The 19,047-nt window shown below is 37.1% G+C and overlaps 2 protein-coding genes across 5 annotated transcripts; one reads left to right on the top strand and one right to left on the bottom strand.

Moving 5' to 3' along the window:
• Nucleotides 1–236: 236 nt before the first annotated feature.
• LOC130104376 (tyrosyl-DNA phosphodiesterase 2) lies at nt 237–3,219 on the bottom strand. 2 transcript variants are annotated; one of them, XM_056270863.1, is made up of 6 exons: nt 3,130–3,219; nt 2,235–2,888; nt 1,577–1,668; nt 1,381–1,499; nt 1,074–1,247; nt 237–973 (listed from the first exon to the last, which is right to left on the bottom strand). In XM_056270863.1, exons 1-6 carry the CDS (start codon nt 3,153–3,155, stop codon nt 683–685), a joined length of 1,356 nt encoding a protein of 451 aa, XP_056126838.1. In that variant the 5' UTR covers nt 3,156–3,219; the 3' UTR covers nt 237–682. The 2 variants fall into 2 exon arrangements, with proteins under 2 accessions (XP_056126838.1, XP_056126839.1); XM_056270864.1 differs by having other exon boundaries at nt 441–973; nt 1,077–1,247.
• A 1,198-nt stretch (nt 3,220–4,417) lies between these two features.
• Nucleotides 4,418–18,892, top strand: kiaa0319 (KIAA0319 ortholog). Of its 3 annotated transcripts, none has more exons than XM_056270859.1 (21): nt 4,418–4,672; nt 5,017–5,121; nt 5,627–6,336; nt 7,630–7,789; nt 7,908–8,006; nt 8,085–8,179; nt 8,260–8,347; nt 8,450–8,545; nt 8,635–8,767; nt 9,082–9,310; nt 10,411–10,534; nt 10,623–10,752; nt 12,023–12,171; nt 13,186–13,337; nt 13,446–13,584; nt 14,875–15,034; nt 15,175–15,311; nt 15,424–15,546; nt 16,005–16,095; nt 17,826–17,923; nt 18,089–18,892. In XM_056270859.1, the coding sequence occupies exons 2-21, from the start codon at nt 5,073–5,075 to the stop codon at nt 18,259–18,261; spliced, it is 3,135 nt and encodes a 1,044-aa protein (XP_056126834.1). In that variant the 5' UTR covers nt 4,418–4,672; nt 5,017–5,072; the 3' UTR covers nt 18,262–18,892. The 3 variants fall into 3 exon arrangements, with proteins under 3 accessions (XP_056126834.1, XP_056126835.1, XP_056126832.1); XM_056270860.1 differs by having other exon boundaries at nt 8,082–8,179; nt 8,450–8,518; XM_056270857.1 differs by having other exon boundaries at nt 4,419–4,672; nt 8,082–8,179.
• Nucleotides 18,893–19,047: the final 155 nt, after the last annotated feature.

Genomic DNA, 19,047 nt, shown 5'->3' with positions numbered 1-19,047 from the left:
TGCTATGTAGTAACATTACTTACTCTGTTCCAAACCCAGAATATAATGATTTAAAATAAATGAACAAAATATTTGTGTGGTTGATGTTCTCAGTCACAGCATACATATGAATCATATGCTGTACTTTGAGCTCCCTCTAGTGGAAAAACAAGGGGGAAAACTATGTTGGTAGGACTTTTAATAAAAGTCAGGATGAAGTTGTCATGTGTTTTTAATGTTACACAATATAATATTTAAAATATTTGTTGTCCAAAACAATGGTTTGATTTTGTTTCATCACTGTTTTATGGTTTAAAATGTGTTTAAAACCCAATAATAGGCTGTTTATTGGCAGGTTCCAGTGATATGTTGCTTGTCACAAATGGTCAGTGAGTTCAATGAACTATATTATATTTTTTTACTGTGCAATAACTGGAATTTTTTGTGGAGGCTTTTTTTTTTTTGTAGCCAAGATGTACGGCATGTGGTTACATAGGAAACTGAGAAATATTCACTGAATCACTGGAGTAAAAAGTGTGACTAGCCTTGGTCCCCTTTATATGTATAGTTGGTGTATAAGTTAATCTACCAGAAGTTTATGATTGTCAAGTTTAATAAATAATGATTTGTTTAACAAGCGTATGACCCATTTAGTTCTATAATCATGCGGAGGCCATAAAAAAGAATATCAGTCAGTAACACACTACTCTTCTGATGCCTCAAATGTGAAAGTACAAAGAATGCCCCAGTGATCGCTGATGAAATAGTCACACTTCAGCTTCTCCAGACCAATCAGGGTCATGCTTTCTGGCCGTAGCTGGGCACCTTCTGCGGCTGGTCTGAGGAAAATTCGATCAAATCGCAGGCGTATAGAATTAGGGATTTCATTGTTATCATTGATGGATGTGTCCCAGGTGTATCTGCTTTCCTCTGGTTTCCCTAGCATCTCCCACACATCAGAGATGCTGTCCGGCAGCCCATTGAGCTTCTTCACCTGTCATAACAAACACAGACAAACAAATTCACACGTCACATTTTGACAGAGTAAAATGTGGGTTTTTGATTTAGAGCAAACACATGTTTGTATCACACACAACCTCCCAATCCCTGAGGTTAGTATCTCCTCCAAATATAACTGAGTGGTCCTCTGGAGCCTCTTTCATCCATTTCCAGACTCTCCGCAGCTGATTCAGGCGTTCTTGAGAACCTGTCTTGCAGCTCTCCAGATGAGATGTCATAATGCACAGTGGATGGCCTAAAAAGCTCACCTAAACAAACATGCAAACACAAAACGGGACGCTGAATGTTTTGAATGGTCTAAATTTACATTATGACTTTTATCATTGTAAATATGGTCAACGGCATCAGGCATATCAAAACAATAACTATCCAGCGACCTACATTTGCAACTAGCAGGTTCCTGCCCATCTCTGTGGTTGGGTACTTCACAATGCTGCTCTGGAGGAATTGTACTCTTTCCTTTCTGAGCAAAATACCAGTGAAATAGCCCTCTTCACTGGCTGAAACATAAAATCATCTAATATTCATACCAGAAATAGTATTTATTTTTTGAGCTTGTATGCAACTATTAACATACCTTGCAGGAACTGATAATCTGTCATAATGTTCTGTAAAACTTTCAAAGTAGGAGGAATCAGCTCTTGTAACAGTACAACATCTGCACGGTACCTGCATTAAAATCATATAGTGATCAAATCATTCAAGTCTTTTTGTAATACATTCGATATTTTTTTAAGTTAATTGAGACTGCTAAATGCTATATATGATGTGTGCAATGCTATTAATGTTAAAATACTTTTTCAGATTAATATGCAAAGAAAACAATACAGTAAGTAACTCATTTGTAGATTCAAAAGATTGATCTGTTTCTTTGAGCATCTCTAATAGTATGAAACATCAGCTTTGAGTTTGTGGCAGGACTATCCGTTCAGGAGAGTGTTCATGGAAACTGATTGTTGGAAAACAATCATATTTATCAAAATTTTGCTTAGTGCCACCAGTAGAGCAGAAATGACACACTTTACGTTTAAATGTGAATAATATTAAATAAGCAACCTCAGAAACACTACTATGCAACTGTAAACTCTCTAAACCTGATCATTTAAAAATTTTATTCACTATTTAATCATCCTTATAAATCTGTGCAAGAGAAATCTATTCATATTAATGTTTGGTCTGAAGATGTATGCATACTGAAAATATAAAAAAAAATTATAATTGTGAGTAACACTTACTTTCCTAAGAGTGACAGCAGACCTTTGACCCGGTCAAAGACATTATCCGAATCCAGACCGTCTATATTCCAGGCCATGACTGTCAGATAGCTGTTTCTGGAGCTGAGTTGGGGTTTCTGCTGATCAGCTGACTGATCTGTGAATGAATTTCCCCAGTATGCCTGTTTTAATGGAAAACTAGACTGTTTTGTCTGGGTGGACTTGGATTCTGTTGATGGTGTGTGTTCACCCTGGATCGGAGGGGTTTGTGTTGACTGCGTTTGGACAGATTGGAGTTGGGGTGACTCCGTCTGAGTCGACTGGTCACAGGTAGACCGAGCTGATGTTTTCTGTGCACTTTGGGCCTTTTGTCGATGAGAGGAGGGTGCAGGAGAAGTTTCAGGTGAAATAGAAGGATTTCTTGTTTTGCGAGTATTCTTTTCTTGCTTTGATCCTGCAGACCTTTTTTCATTGCGCTCAGGCGGGTGTTGTGAGGGTGGCGACAGCTCTTCAACAGTGACCGGAGTACAATCACCACCTGTTTTCGTTTGGCATGCAGCTCTGCGTCTCTTTTTATGCTTTTTATTCTTCCCAGTTTTCCCCTCAACTTTGGTGTCCACAAGACATGGAGCACTGTCATTACAGCCCACACGGGGCTCTCCTGAGCAGGTATCACTATATCAGAATAAAATACAGAATGTCAAAAAGTCAATTGTGTTGTGAGCTTATACATATGAATCCATTAAAAATAAAACAGCAGCAGCATATTATCTATTAAGACTAAAGCAGCTTGACATTTTGAAATGAGATAATCAAACTAAATATTAAACATGTATACAGTAGGCTATAACAGGCATTGATTAACTACAGAAAATACAAGTGCTTTCAATGGTTCTTGATAATAGTGAATACTTACCTCGGTGAACAAGGTGGTTTATCCATTTTAGCAGGGAGGATAGGTTTGTGCTTCTAGGAGCTTTCAGATTCTATTTCTGTTCAGGGTTTGGTACTGACAGTGATTATGCAGTCAAATTAAACCTGACATGAACAAGTTTATTCAGCCTATGCCTATGAAAAGCATGGTTAGCTTATTAGTCACTACATGCATTGTGTCCAAAATGCCAACAATATGAATATTAGGCAACAGGTGCTAGACCTATAGCTAAGTTATCTGGGCATGTGATTTATAATTTTGTAGGCTATAGCTTAAATCTAAAATTGAACAGCTATGTGTACGTGCTACTGCTTTATATAACCTATATTAACCTGTATTAGGATATAACTTTTGTTTTGGCGATAGGCTACCATACATTAAATGAACACGAATAGCCTACTGTCAAACAGTGTCGGATAAATAGTCAGAATTAGGCCTTTAACTTCAACAAACTTTAACAGCTGCGAGATATAAGACACAATTACGAGATAGCATATATATTTCATACTTACAGACAACAGTAGTTATTGTATCCTTTTATAGGGCAGCAGCAGTTAGTTTCGATTTCCGACGTCAGAGTGATCGAGGTTGGTCTATGAAAAACTGAGCGGAATTCTTATCTCAGAAGGTTTTTCTCGTACTTTATGGTATATGCTTACAATAAGATATGTACACTGAATTAAAAACGCAGGGAAGCGTTAAAATGAGACGAGTATTATTTCAGGAGACGAGTAGGCTATTATTTCAGCCAGCTGGTAAACCCCGCCCCTTTTTAGCTCTCCGTTCCAAGCGGTTCAAGTATGATCAACGTCCCTTTAAAAGTCTTTGTTTGGTATGATAATGTGCAATTGTTGGAGAATTTTTAAGGTGTTTTTCAAAGAAAATTGTGTATAATGGTGATGATTGTTGGTTGTTGTTGTTGTTGTTTTCTCTAACCACATGTGTTAGAGTGTGGTCAAAATACTGATACATATTATAATTAATAATGATAATATAATTCCGTATTTTTTAAATAATACAATAATATAATGTTGTTGTTATTTCTGTGACCACGTTTTGAGGTGTGGTCGACTTAATATTAATAGTAGCCTAATTATTATATAGTTTAGTATAGTAAGTAGTTATAATTATTAATGCTAATACAATAACGTATTTTATAAAATAATATTTAAATAATATAATAATTTAAAAAAACGTAAAAAAAAACTTTCTACTTGGCATCAAGGGATGTGATGATGTGGTGGTGTGGTGTGTTTCTGCAACATCACAGAGATCACGTCACGTGTCTCCCTCCGCCCCGCTTTTCTCTGTCTGCTCTGCCGACACTCCCTCTCGCAGACATACACAACATCTCTCTGGCAATATCATAATCAGACCTTCATCTCAGCATCACTGCCACAATAGCAGATCTTCATCCCAGCATTACTCCAGTATCCAGCGCAGGTTCGCGATGGAGCAGCAGTGCGGAAGCTGATTCTCGATGTCATGGAAACAGATGCTTGAAAAAGAGCGTCACATCCCACGGGTACAGCTACAACTCACAATAGCAGCGCATATTTTTTATGTTGACTTTCTATTTAGTCCCATTGTTTTTAGTGATTTGTTTTATGTAACACATTGCGTTAATTTTGGTAAATAATAAAATACAACATTGCGGATAATATAGGCTAATGTATTTTAGTGTCACGTGCCATTTCTCCAGAGGTATCTAAGCCCCCAGGGCCGGTTGCTGTGAGGGATAGAAGTCAAATAAAAAAGACCATGCAACAAATGGCAAATTACTATTAATTTATTAATGCTGCTGTAATGTTATTTTTGATCTGTCTGTTTGTGATAGCCTAGCGTGTTTTGTCTCCTCTTTATAGAAAGTTTGAAGAGGTAATGACGGTCAAGATCCATTGCTGTGTAAAGGCAGCAGTGTCATCATGAATGTCTCTCCAGTTCTCTCACTTGTGCTGCTCTTCTGTACCAGAGGCAAGTATATATTTCTGCATTACATGCATCACCACCAAGGCAAATCTGTACCATATACATTTATATATTTTTAATGGAACAGTTTATTGAAGCTTTAGACAAAATTTTAAAAAAGTTAAAAAGTTTGTATCATATTTGATACTTCAGGCATTTATGACTTATATAGTATGATATAGTGAGAGTATGGAGCTCACAGTCAAGGAGAATGATTTAAAAAATAATGTATGATTTAACCAAGGAAACCTAAGTTGCTTCAGTCCAGGAAATGCTAAATAATTTAGTAAGCTGCCATTTAAACATACTTTGAGGACATGAAAGACACTGAGAGAAAAACTAGGTGATAAATGCACATAATTTTTTCCATAAACGTATATTTTAACTTTTTTTGGAGATGCTGCGATACTGTAGGGGCTTGGCTGTGTAACGTCTTTTTGGACTACTGAATCAAAAATGACAAACCCTAACATTTATTTTATCAGGCATTTGTTGTTTGTTTTTGATGCAGTATCGGGACAGTGCTGGCAGGCTGCAATCTACACGGAGAGCGTGGTGTCTCCGGATCTGAGGAGCAGCAGTATTTTACGGGTTCCGGATGTATCGTCTATGGCCCAGTGTGCGAGGGCCTGCTGTGGTCTCCTGGGCTGTGACCTGGCCTGGTTTTTTGAGCACCGCTGCTATGTGCTCAGTTGTCAGCGAAAAGAAAATTGCCAGCCGAAGCAAAGGCCTGGTACTGACTCTCTCCTGGCCTTTTTGCAACGTGGGCCCCCGCAGACACTGGTTCTCCAATCCTTGGTCCGAGGAGAGTCTTTCCCAAACCACTGGCAGCCTCTTCCCAGGCACAAGGGCTCTGAGGACCCTATGAAGGACCTTGCCTTGGTGGAAGGCATTCAAGATTTGGAAAACACTAATGCTGAGTATGCTGAGAGCTTTCGAAGTTTGGATGAAGAAAAAAGAGCTGAAGACAGGGATGGCACAACTGTAGAACAAGTAGAAAGCCCTGGGCTATATGCTTGGCCACTTGTTCAAGGAAAAGAAGAATTCAACCAATCAGAAATGGAGAGAGTTGGTAAAAGACCGATGGCAGTGCAGGGCTCTCTTGAAAGTAGCTTCTTTCCCCCAAGTCACTTCCCAGAAATGAGAAATGAAAGCAGATCATCTCTTATTGAAGCAGAATCCGATGTTACGCCCCAAACAACCACTGCACTTAACATAACGGTGAGTGTTGGTTACAGATTAATGCATACTTTTTCCAGACACCCTAAAGACATTGAGAAAAACAGACAGGTATATAAATATTATATACACTACTTTTCAATAGTTTTTGGGTCAGACTATTTTTGAAAGAAATGAATACTTTTATTTATTTTTACACATTAGGGGGGGATCATGGTTTCCACAAACAATATTGGGCAGACAACTGTTCTCAACTGTGGACTATTTGTATGTATAATATAGGCCTATTGAGTATTATACAGTAATTATATAATACTAATATATATATATAAACTACCGTTCAAAAGTTTGGGGTCAGTGAGAATTTTATTTTTATTTTTTGGAGGAAAGAAATCAATACTTTTATTTATCAAGGAATAATTAATTTGATCGAAAGTGATAGTAAAGACATTTATAATGTTACAAAAGATTCTAACCCTAACCCTATTCATCAAAGAATCCTAAAAAAAACAAAAAAAAACTGTACAACTGACAGACCAACAACTGTTTCAACATTGATAATAATAATAAATGTTTCTTGAGCATCAAATCCTCATATTATACTGATTTGTGAAGGATCATTTGACACTGAAGACACTGACACTGGTGATGCTGAAAATTCAGCTTTGATCACAGGAATAAATTACACTTTACTATATATTCACACAGAAAACAGCTGATTTACACTGGAATAATATTTAATACTATAACTGATTTTTGTTGGATTTTTAATCAAATAAGCGCAGCCATGGTTAGCAGAAGAGAATTCTTTTAAAAGTATTTAAAACCGTACCGACCCCAAACTTTTGAACGGTAGTGTATATATATATAAAATTTAAAATATTATAATTAAAGATGAAGATAATTTAAATTTAACATACATTCATATATATATATATATATATATATATATATATATATCATAAAATTGACATGGCTGTTGGCAGCAATCAGCAATGAAAGGAACTGGCTTTTCTCTTATAGATGGTGTTAGTTGCCAATTCATTATCATGACTTGAAATGTCATGATTCTATTTTAATATTGTGGCGTCATTGGGAAACATGGTGTCTCAAATGTACTCTCACTCTGGCCAAGTGCTTAATCAGTCTTTCATGTCTCATCTGCTGTGTCAAATCTTGTGAAATTTGTAAATAACACTTCATCATTATCCTGTTAGAGTCATGTCATTCACATTTCATTGCCTTGTTCTGGTGTCCTGTACTAGTCCACAGACTCTGGTCGACATGGGTGACAGCAGTAGAGTTTGGAAAACAATGTTTCTTTTATCATCAAAGGTTGAAGAAGACCCACACAACATTTCGTCTGCAACTACTCCACCTAATGTCCTGCAAGACATCAGCACAGAGCCCTCGAGGTTCAGCGCAGTCAGTAGTTTCTTAAGTAGTACTTCACTCAGCACTGAAGCCACGTCGCAGATGATCACAGAAGAGCCAGGTACTACAGATGTGTTACTGCATTATTTCTAATTATTAGTGGTGCTTACTCATGCAAGCAAGCATCACTATTATTATTACTCAGATTAACGTTCGTTTCACACACTCTCTTTGTTCAGAAAGAGCCCTGTCTGTGTCCATTAAAGGCCCTGTGGAAGCAACACTGCCTCAAAATACAGTTGAACTTAATGCTACTGTTAATCCAGATGACACTTCAGGTACTGTACGGCCTTCTGCATTCCTGAATCGTAATTAAGCATTTAATATTATGTTGACAGTGGCTTTTTCCTCAGAGGCTCCTTACACATATGAGTGGACTTTGGTAACAGCTCCTGATGGACACCACGGGGTGATGGAGGGGCACCACAACAAGTCTGTTAAAATCTCAGAAGTGAGACTCAACTCCTCAACTCATTTAGAAGATTAGACTATGTTCTTTTTCTAAAAACATCTTTGTTTCCTTTATTCCAGCTTTCCATTGGAGTCTATGCTGTCCGAGTGAGTGTGAAAGCACAACAAGCGTATGGAGAAAGTGCTGTGAACTTGACAGTACACCCTGGTATAACTTCACCTTCTTTAGATCATAATTTGATATTATTTGCCAAGCATACCGTATGTGCATGTGCTTTATATATGAACAGGCTTACTTTTCATTCTGCAGCAGTGGATATAAATAAGCCTCCTAAAGCCGTCACTCTGCCCATGAGCCAAGATGTGCTTCTCCAAGAAGGTTCCACCTTCATTATTAATGGCAGTCGTATGTAGCTTGTTTTGTCCATTTCTCTTAGTTTTTTCTTTAGATGATTCATGAGTTTTTAACCAAATGTGCATCCTGATGCTTCCCAGAGAGTGTGGATGATGTTGGAGTTGTCAGTTACCTGTGGGAAAAGGTGGACGGCCCTTTTTGGAAACCTGAGGGGCCTGTTGACACACCTGTACTACAGCTAGAGAATCTTTCACCAGGAGAATATACCTTCAAGTAAGCTTAACCTGTCATACTCGACTTGTTCCAAACGGCATTCGAACCGGGGTTTCCGGCGTGGGTGTGGGCGCGCTAACAAGGACACTAAAGACCACTTTACACACACACTGCTTACTGGCCTACGTCTGCACATTACATAAGGACTTAGCTAAGTTTGTACTGTAACAATGGGCCTATGTATTGTATAATTTTCATTCTTCAACTACAATTTGATGTTGAAATCTTTGGTGGGCGATTCCTCCGGGGCTTTTTTAATTTGGCTTGACCTCATTAACTCCATCCTGACCTGGTTTTTGCTTGTCCTACATTAGGCTGACAGTGTCTGATTCTGATGGACTGACTGACTCCACCACTGCCACTGTAAGGGTCAGCAGCCCAAAAGATGACCCTCCTCTGGCCAGACCAGGCAGTGACCAGGTCATCACCCTGCCTCTCAACCACCTCACCTTGTCGGGTAACCACAGCACTGATGACCATGCCATTACCAGTTACCTCTGGAGTCTCCATCCCAGAAGCCTGACCCAGAAAGTCACTATGCAGGTAATTAGATCTTTATTTTAGTCAGTGGAAAAATGTGTTGCACTGAAGTGAAGAACACTTACTGGAGTTTGTCAGTAATGTCTCAGGTGTTTATCCTAAAATATAAATAAAAAAAGAAATAAATGAGACAAATAGAAATTGGAAAACAGGGTAGAACTTTAGGTAACACTTTATTTTACAGTGTCCTTGTTACATATGGTACATTTCATGTATTTTCCATAGTAATAACAGTCAATTATGCATAATTACATGCGACTAACCCTCAACTAAATCCTAATCCTTCCCTAACCCAATAGTAAGTACATGTAGTTGCTTAATATTACTCAGTGCTTAAATATATAATTACATTGTAACAATGACACCTTAAAAAAAAAAGTGTAACCGAACTTTATTTTACAGTCTGGTTCCCCATGTTCATACTATGTACTTATTACAGTAATTACAATAACCTAACCTCAGTTAAGTACACTGTAAGTACATGTAATGTACAATAAAGTTCAATAGAAAACAGACATAAATGAGTCAATTGCTGTGAGAGTAAAGAGCTGTAAAACTTAATGTCAACTATAATATGTTCAGAAGAGATTTTTGTCAAATACTGGATATGAATAATTACATTTTTCATTTTATATGATTCAATGGTTCATTTTATAAATGATAACATGACGCATGCAGTCTCTTCTGAAAATCAAAAAAATCAGGAAAATAAAGCCAAAGTCTAAATTTTCTCTCCATTTAATCTCACAGCAAGAAGGTCCCGGTTCGAGTCCCAGCTGAGCTAGGAGTCTTTTCTATGTGGAGTTTGCATGTTCTCCTTGTGTCTGCAGAGGTTTCCTTTGGGTTCTCACAATCCAAAAACATGCAGTTTTGGTGATTTGGAGATGCTAAATTGTCTGTGTGTGTGTGTGTGTGAGTCCCAAGTCATGTAATGGGGAGGGTTGGTGAAAGACCTAGCAACCTACCCCAATTCATGGACAGTATCTTGTGAATGGCAAGAGATAGCCATAGAATCACCAACAGTCGGATATGACTGAAATGATAATAGATAGATAGACATAATTGTAGAGCAGTTGATGTTTTCATATGCTATGTGTTTTCAGGATGTGAGATCACCTTTCCTGCAGCTCTCTGATCTCCAGGAGGGTCGGTACACGTTTCAACTGACAGTCACTGACTCCAGAGGTCAACGGGATTCAGACACCATCTCAGTCACTGTGCTACCTGGTAAAACAAACCCACTACACCAATCAGATTCAGTGTGTATATAGAAAATCTATACATTCTCTATAATTGAAATGTTGTTGTGTGGTAGCAAACAAAGCACCAGTTGCTATAACAGGGCCAGACAGGCAACTCTTCCTTCCAGTCGACAGCATCACGTTGAATGGCAGCGACAGCACCGATGATCAGGCCATCAGCAGCTACCAATGGGACATGATCAGGTACCAGTATCATTCTTTTAACGTTGCTTCTTTACAATGAACTGGATGAACTGGTTCATGAACCAAATTATTTGTTTGTAAATACATTTAAAGGTAACACTTTATTTGAAGTAGTTGCACGTTTCTACATGTACTTACATAGTAATTAGTTATTACTGTAGTAATAACAGTAAATCATGTATAATTACAAGTAACCCTAAACCAAACCCTAACCCTAACTGTTACTCTATAGTAAGTACATGTAGTTAATTAATATTACTCAGTACTTATTTGAGCATGTACAATGTAACTACGTCACCTTAAAATAAAGTGTAACCCATTTAAATTATATCATATATCATTATATATTATATTTTATACAAACATTTATTTACCTACACCTACTTATTTACTGTTCAAAAGTTTGGGGTCTGTAACAGTTTTTTATGTTTTTGAATTTGTCTTATGTGCAACAAGGCTGCATTTATTTAATTTAACGAATCAATTTAATTTAACAAAAAAAAAAAAAGTTATATTGTGAAATATTGTAATAATTTTAAATAACTGTTTTTTATTTTAATACATTTTAAAATATAATTTATTCCTGTAACGGCAAAGCTGAATTTCCGTCTTCAGTGTCACATGATCCTTCAGAAATCATTCTAATATGCTGATTTGCTGCTCAAGAAACATTTCTTATTATTAGTAATATTGAAAACAGTATGTTTTTGTGGAAACCGTGGCACATTTGTTCAGGATTCTTTGATGAATAGAAAGTTCAAAAGAACAGCATTTATTTGACATAGAAATGTTTTGTAATAATATAAATCATTTTTACTGTCAGTTGAATGCATCATTGCTGAATAAAAGCATTCATTTCTTTTTTTTAAATTGTATTGACCCCAAACCTTTGAACTGTACTGTACATAGGCATTTTATTAAAATATATTTTAAAAAATAAATTTAAAGCACACAATCTCACAGGACATCTGGAAAGCACTGAAATGTTAAAGAACCATTAAATCATATGTATTAAACCAGTTCATTGAAACTGAAAATTTAAAAAATGTCATGAAAATAAGCCAGACATCTCAACTCCTTAATTAACTGGACAAATGTGGCATGTTGTCTTTAAGAATGCTTCAGTAGGATCTACTCTTGCTTAACCCTGTCTCATATTTCAAAACACATTTCTACATTTTCAATCACCCTTAGTGTTGCATGAATAGTAAAGGATTTTGGTGAAAATTGTATTGATGTGCCATCACCACTCTCCTATGTAATGGTGAAGTGGCCCTCCAGGCTTGAAGATAAAAGATGCCAGTAAAGCAGTTGCCATAGCAACTGGCCTGAGATCTGGGAATTACAAGATCAAACTGACTGTGACAGATCAGCAGGGAGAAACAGACAGCGCAGTCCTGACCGTTAGCATTAAAGAAGGTGAGCAGAATTATGTAAATGTATAAATATAAGTAACCCATAATATGCATTTCTATAATTTAAACACTGACATTTAAAATGCATGAATGTCATGGCATTACAGAAAATAGAAAACCAATTGGAATTTATTTTAACGTATAGTAACCTCTTCGCATGGTGGTACATTTTTTTTTTGGTTATTTCCATGAAATTAATGCACTATATTTTAGTTCTATGTTTTTTATTGAACATTTTGTATTTTTAAGGGATTTTATGGTACTAAATTATATTTATGTAGTAGTTGTAATCCATTTATACACTTTTTGAGCATAGTCCTAAAAATGAAATATCCAACTTAAACTGTCATAAATCTTGAATGCTTTGTTTGGACCACAGACTTAAGTTTGGTTTAAAGAAGTCACTCTTGACAGATTATTCCTGAAGTGAAAAAAAGTTTTTAAAAGCGTGTATTATGAAAAATGCACTAAAATACTATTTCATTTTTTTATATGAAATATATATTTTCCAAAACATGTTTTACTTTAAAACTGCTAGAAAAGTAAAGCCATAAATCTAAACAAGATGTGTTCCAAATTTGAGTTTTCAGTAAGATTTTGTTTGGGCGCACTACCAAACGTTTTCACTTGATGAAATTCGTTGCCCATTCATTTCCAATCCAGTCATTCTTGACTGCAAGGAGTTTTTTTTTTTTTTTTTTTTACTTTTTTTTTAAGACCATTTAACCTTTTCGAATAATGTAAATTATATATTTTTTCTGTTCACATAGCAAGTGCCAAAACCAAGTTTCGTACCATTCCGACGAAGTAAAAAAAAAAAAAAAAAAAAAAAAATCTTTCAGTCAAAAATGACAGATGAGCATGAGAGGGTTAAAGAAAGACATCACAAGAACACCTTTCAAGAGAAATATACCACAAAAAAGAAGGTTGTCTGACTTTAAATGATAATACAATAGATATTCTGACAAAAAGCGTTCTAGGACGTTTCCAGCAATTCAGTGTGTTGTTAAATTCACAGTCAAAAGCCTTCCACTAGTCGCCCATGCCAGCGGCAGCCACACACTCACTCTGCCCAACAACTCTCTGGTGCTCAGGGGCTCGGTGTCCAACAGCGGAACAGCAAACGTGTCCTTTCTTTGGGTCCGGGATGAACAGAGTCCTGCTGCCGGGGTGAGTGAGTTATTTGTACACCATTTGCTGTGGCTTAGTGTTTTACCTGATGATCTCTATTGCTCTCACTCTCTCTCTCTCTCTTGGTTTCATATCTATTGAGAGTAGGATGTTTTATATGGCTCAGATCACGAGGCCTTCCTTTACCTCGCCAATCTGGTAGAAGGAACGTACCTATTCCAACTCCGGGTCACTGATGCCCAGGGCCGCTCGAACATGGCTACGGCCACTGTGGAAGTACGCCCTGGTAAGATATTACTCATTCATTGTAGAAAACAGTTGCTAGATATTTAAAATCCATCATTTATTTGGCATGTCGTATAGGCTAAGAATACACTGCTGTTCAAAAGTTTGGGGTCGGTAAGATTTTTAAATTATTTTGCATGTATTTGATTAAAAATACAGTATTCAGTATTTGTTTGTTTTTTACAAATGAAAATAATTTTAATAAGCTGATTTGGTGCTCAAGTAAGACTTCTTATCAATGTTGAAAACAGTTGTGCTGCTTAATATTTTTGTAGAAACCATGATACATTTTTTTCCCTAGTGGTGTTCACTGCAGAGCCAAATGGCGTCCAGCTCCCCTTCTCTGGACGTCATGGGGTTGAGCTTGACCTTGACCTAGTCAGTTTCACCTCTGTGGGTCTAATGGGTGGAGGCATAGGGTAGGATTAGGGTGTGTTTGAAGCTTCTAGCTCCACCCATTACACCCAAATGACATCAAGAGAGGGGGAGCTGGACTTCACGCTCCACCCATGGCTTTGCAGTGAGCAGCCTCTCTCTTTTCAGGATTCTTTGATGAATATAAAGTTCAAATGAACAGCATATTTTGTAACATTGTAAATGTCTTTATTGTGACTTTTGTTCAATTTAATGCATTCTTGCTGAATAAAATAATTAATTTCTTTCAAAAAATTCAATTTTACAAATGAACCTACAAACTTTTGAATGGTAGTGAGGAATGAGATTAGAAAGGATGTTATCCTTAAACAAACCTTATCAGAATATTTCTACCTTCATGTAAACATTTAAAGGGATAGTTTACCCAATGAAAACTATAATTATTCACCCTCATGTCGTTCCAAACCCGTAAGACTTTCGTTCATCTTCCGAACACAAATAAAGATCTTTTTGATGAAATCTGAGAGCTTTCTGACCCTCCATTGACATCTACGCAACTACCACTTTGACGCTTCAAAAAGTTCATTGAGATCGTAGAACTAATCCATGTGAATCGAGCGGTTTAGTCCAAATTTTCTGAAGAGACTCGATCGCTTTATATGATGAACAGATTGGATTTAGGCTTTTATTCACATATAAACACTGATCAGCGGACATAAACAAAAGCTCAACCGAACCTGCCTGACATGCGAGAACAAACCTCTAGCGGAAGCTCAAACTCCTGCTTAACACACGAGAATGAACCTCATTGGTTCTCACACATCAAGCGAACATGCTTCCACTTATCACCACTGATGTGTAAGTTAATGAATGCTTATGTGAATAAAAGCTTGATGCCATTGATATTTGTGTCCAGATCCACGTGAGCGAGAGGAGGTGGAGCTTGAGCTGCAGGTGTGTGTGGCTCAGGTCAGCCAGCTGCAGAAGGACACTGTAGTGAGACAGCTGGCCGCCCTACTCCACGTTCTGGACTCAGACATTGCACTGAAGGGCCTGCACGGCCAGTCAGACATCAGGTACTACACACACATTAACCAAACTAATCTAAAGGACAACTCCATTTTGACTTGTGTTGTTCTTAAATTAAGCATAATTATATAATTGCTAGAAACTAACCCTAGTTTAGTTAAAGCCTAAACGGGTTTTTTATGTCTAGCACAGTATTTAGGTTCTCAGTGCAGGGTCCTGATGGTACGATCCCAGGCCCAAAGCTCACTCGTCTGCTGAGAAACCAGCTGTTGCGAGAGAAAACCGACTTCCTGCTCTTTAAGGTCTTAAGAGTGGACACAGTCAGTGAGTGACCTGATTTGTTTTCTTTAAAGACATTTTTCAACTTAATTTCCCTAATAATTTATATAGTAAATTAAAACGTTTAATGCAGACTTTCTTGTTTTGAATATTTCAGTGTGTTTGCTGCCATGTTCTGGACGTGGTCAGTGTGACCCTGTTACAAAGAGCTGTTCCTGTGACCCTCTTTGGATGGAAAACCCCATTCGCCGTTTCCTTGAAGATGGCGAGAGCAATTGCGGTTAGTGTGACCTCTCTATTCTATCTCCAAAATAAGGCAAATATGTAAATGAGACATTTTAAATAAGATATAAGCAAATTCAGACTTTAGGTGTGGTCATCTACTGTGTCTGTGTGACATTTTGTATCCAAAATTAATTTATTTAAATAGGAATCTGCACAAGTGGGTGTTTCCTGATGTAGATTTTGCATTGGGTTCAAGTTGGGACCGCAAATTGACAACAGAAAGCTGTTTGGTTGGAAAGTGATTTCTGTGTGAGCTGTGCTTCATGCAGTGCTATACTATTGACAATGGACGTTTTATTCCTACAAAATGTCGCTAACGTGACCACACCTTGATTGATGCTTTTTGCTGTGGTAAATGATATAGTGATATTTCTGATGGGCTGTCATGAAAAATCTAGAATGATTGACAGCAGTGGAAAGGCTGAGGGCTGATCTTCTGTCTCCTCCCTGCAGACTGGAGCGTGTTGTATGTCACAATCTCTTGTTTGGTGACAATCATTTTCCTCTTGTCAATCAGCTGGATTTGCGTCTGCTGCTGTAAAAGGTGATATTTACTAAAGATTAAGATTCTATTACTACATGTAAACAAACGGCCTATTGAAATGTCTGGTCATACATGTGTTGTCATTAGGGGTGGAACGGATGTATTCGTATCGAACCGAAACGGTACGGGCGTCACGGTTCAGTGCACGAATTTACACGGAGAATACACGGTATAAAAATAAATAAAACTCGCGTGCAAATTAATTAATGTAATGCGGAACTACTGTTAGATACGCGGGTTCTTTAGGGACACATAATCTGCACCATCGACTTAGCTCTGAACGCGCGTTCACTTCAAACGTTGGCTTTATACGCGCGTCCTATTCGCTTTGGACTAGCGTCGAACTAGACGCGAATTTGACGCTCTATTCGCGTTTGGTGTGACCGACCGTGACCGCATAATGAACAGGCAGCGATGTCAAGATTGCAATGCTGGAGTGTGTGTGTGTGTGCGAGAGAGAGAGGCGGGCGCGATCGAACTGTGTGTGTGTGAGAGAGAGAGAGAGAGAGAGAGAGAGAGAGAGAGAGAGAGAGAGGCGCGCGATCAAACAGTGGAAACAAAAAACATACTCCGTCATTTTGTTCAGATCATTAAACCTGCAAAGTGTTTACTTATATTTGTGTACACTCGCAATAAAACACAACATTGTGCTTTTGTCACACTGTAAACTCTTGTCAAACTGTAACCTACAACTGTCACCCAACCAAAATCACACACACACACACACACACACTGTTTTAAAAGCAAAGCACATTTATCCAACTCCATTTCAAAACAGTCTTGTGTGTTCCATCTTTTGGACATTCGTCATATTGCATTGGTTTCCATTTCTTGTCCTCGGAGCGCTAATCTTACACATTCTACATTGATTAAAAAAAGAAAATCGAATGTGTTTTTAATGGTAGTATTATTTTATACAGAAATCAATTATTTATAATTCAGAAGAGAATAATGTTACATTGTCAATTAATAATGTTAATTAAAATTAAGGAAAAACAAATATTTTGATCTGAGATATAGCAAAATAATTTTAAATTAATTCAGGTACAATTACCAAACATATCGCAAGGTCTTTTTATTAATTTAATTAATAAACTAATTATATAAAACTATTGTCAGTGCACTACAAATAAACTGGTTCTATGCCTTTATTAAAAAAACTTATTTAAAAAATACAATGCCTTCTGCATTTATGTTTTGCTTTTCCCTCCATTGTACCGAAATCGTACCGAACCGTGATGTTTGAACCGAGGTATGAACCGAACCGTGACTTCTGTGTACCGTTCCACCCCTAGTTGTCATATATTTTCCTGTCCAGTAACAAGGGATAGTTCAGCTAGTTTGTTATTTACTTACCCTCATGTCGTTTCAAACCCATATAACTTTTGAGATCTTTTGAATTATGTATTAACTGCTCTTTTCCATGCAAGAACAGTGAATATCAAATTTTTAAACTTCAGGAACAATACAAAAGCATCATAAAAATAGTCCATTTTGCCACTTTTAAACTGAAATTTTGTCAAAGCTATTGTCTTCAGTCGACTTTGAATGTAGTGCACAGGTTGCTCTGTATGGACTGCTTTTATATTTTTGGTGCATTTTTACTCATTCACTTTCATTATATTTAGTGGGCATTTTTTGTTCCATGAGAAACAATGACAATGGTGAGTTTGTGTACTTGTGGTATGAGTATCTATAATCTATACTCTACCCTTTGTTTTGCGCTTTAGTTTTAGAGGAAGACGCACTAAAGTGAGGAAGAAAACCAAGTACACAATACTGGACAACATGGATGAACAGGAGAGGATGGAACTTCAGCCAAAGTATAGTAAGTTTGAGCAATATTTTCTGCAGGGAGGAATGAAGACACTCTTGCACTCATTGGAGGCTTGTATTCTTAAGTGGTTCACACCATTGTTTTTTTTAGAGGCCGACCAATAGGTTTGTAATTGTAGTTCATTCTGCATTCTCTTTTCTTTGTTTGTCATTTTAGATATTAAACACAGGAGCACAGAGCACAACTCGAGTCTGATGATGTCAGAATCAGAGCTGGACAGTGAGCAGGACAACATTTTCAACTATGGGAGAGCCGATAAAGCTCGGAACAGAGCCAATGGAGTGGTCAGAAATGGAGACACTCTCAGCCTTTGTCCTGTGGAGGGTTGAATCTCACATGGACAAATAGACATTTCTTCATGGTGGATATTTAAAACGCAAGGGTATTGTTGAATATTCCACAAATATAGATAAAGACTGGCTGAATGAATTAGCTACTAAACTTAATGACTACTGAATGCAGTTGGTCTTGCAATGAATAATCATGGTTTGCTAAATGATTCAGTACATTTAGATTTTCAGTTGCCAATAGCATATCCAATCTGAATATAAAAAGACATGTGCATTCAACTCACACAATCGCAGTTTTCCTCAGTACTGTATGTGCTTAATAATGCTTGTATGTTCAGTGACACAGTGCAAGCAATTGACTGGTTATTTTGCTATTTATATGATGCTTCAATGATCAATTTTAGGGAGAAGCTGCAAACAACTGATCTATTAGAAAATCAAAATTAAAAAAGAAAGCAAATATCAATCTTCTTTATGCAAGAACATTTTAACTGTACTGAACTTTTTGAATGTTAATGTGCCTGACTAAAATGCACTCTTTTTGTTTTGATTTTTTTGGTATTTCAGTCTTGTCTCTGATACTGTACTGTATCTTTTTAACGTTCTGGTTTTACAAGCTATTAAAATGTCTGCTTCAGCTGGAATTGCAATAGAAGCCATTTGGACCAGGCATATTGTGAAGAGGAGATGCATTTCTTAATTTTTCTTTTTTGTTTTAATGCAGCTGGAGATGAAAATAAATAAAGACGTGTCCCTTTACAGAGGTTAAGACTGTTTTATAACGAAAATAGGAGTTCAATATTTATAGTAGCAGTCTCAGAAATG

Source organism: Rhinichthys klamathensis, unplaced genomic scaffold, assembly GCF_029890125.1.
Source record: "Rhinichthys klamathensis goyatoka isolate OS25496 unplaced genomic scaffold, OSU_Roscu_1.1 h1tg000309l_1, whole genome shotgun sequence".
Classification (NCBI taxonomy): Eukaryota; Metazoa; Chordata; class Actinopteri; order Cypriniformes; family Leuciscidae; genus Rhinichthys; species Rhinichthys klamathensis.
This window is presented reverse-complemented; position numbering and strand designations above follow the sequence as displayed.

Bases quoted from the DNA above. Each gene is read 5' to 3' on its own strand.
- LOC130104376 (XM_056270863.1), bottom strand. From the start codon at position 3,155: ATGGATAAACCACCTTGTTCACCGAG. The intron at 1,500-1,576 runs GTATGTTAATAG...TTTATGTTTCAG, and splicing joins AGATTATCAGTTCCTGCAAG to CCAGTGAAGAGGGCTATTTC. The intron at 1,248-1,380 runs GTAGGTCGCTGG...ATGTTTGTTTAG, and splicing joins GGAACCTGCTAGTTGCAAAT to GTGAGCTTTTTAGGCCATCC.
- kiaa0319 (XM_056270857.1), top strand. From the start codon at position 5,073: ATGAATGTCTCTCCAGTTCTCTCACTTGTGCTGCTCTTCTGTACCAGA. The intron at 8,348-8,449 runs GTATAACTTCAC...TTCATTCTGCAG, and splicing joins GAACTTGACAGTACACCCTG to CAGTGGATATAAATAAGCCT. The intron at 15,547-16,004 runs GTTAGTGTGACC...TCCTCCCTGCAG, and splicing joins AGATGGCGAGAGCAATTGCG to ACTGGAGCGTGTTGTATGTC.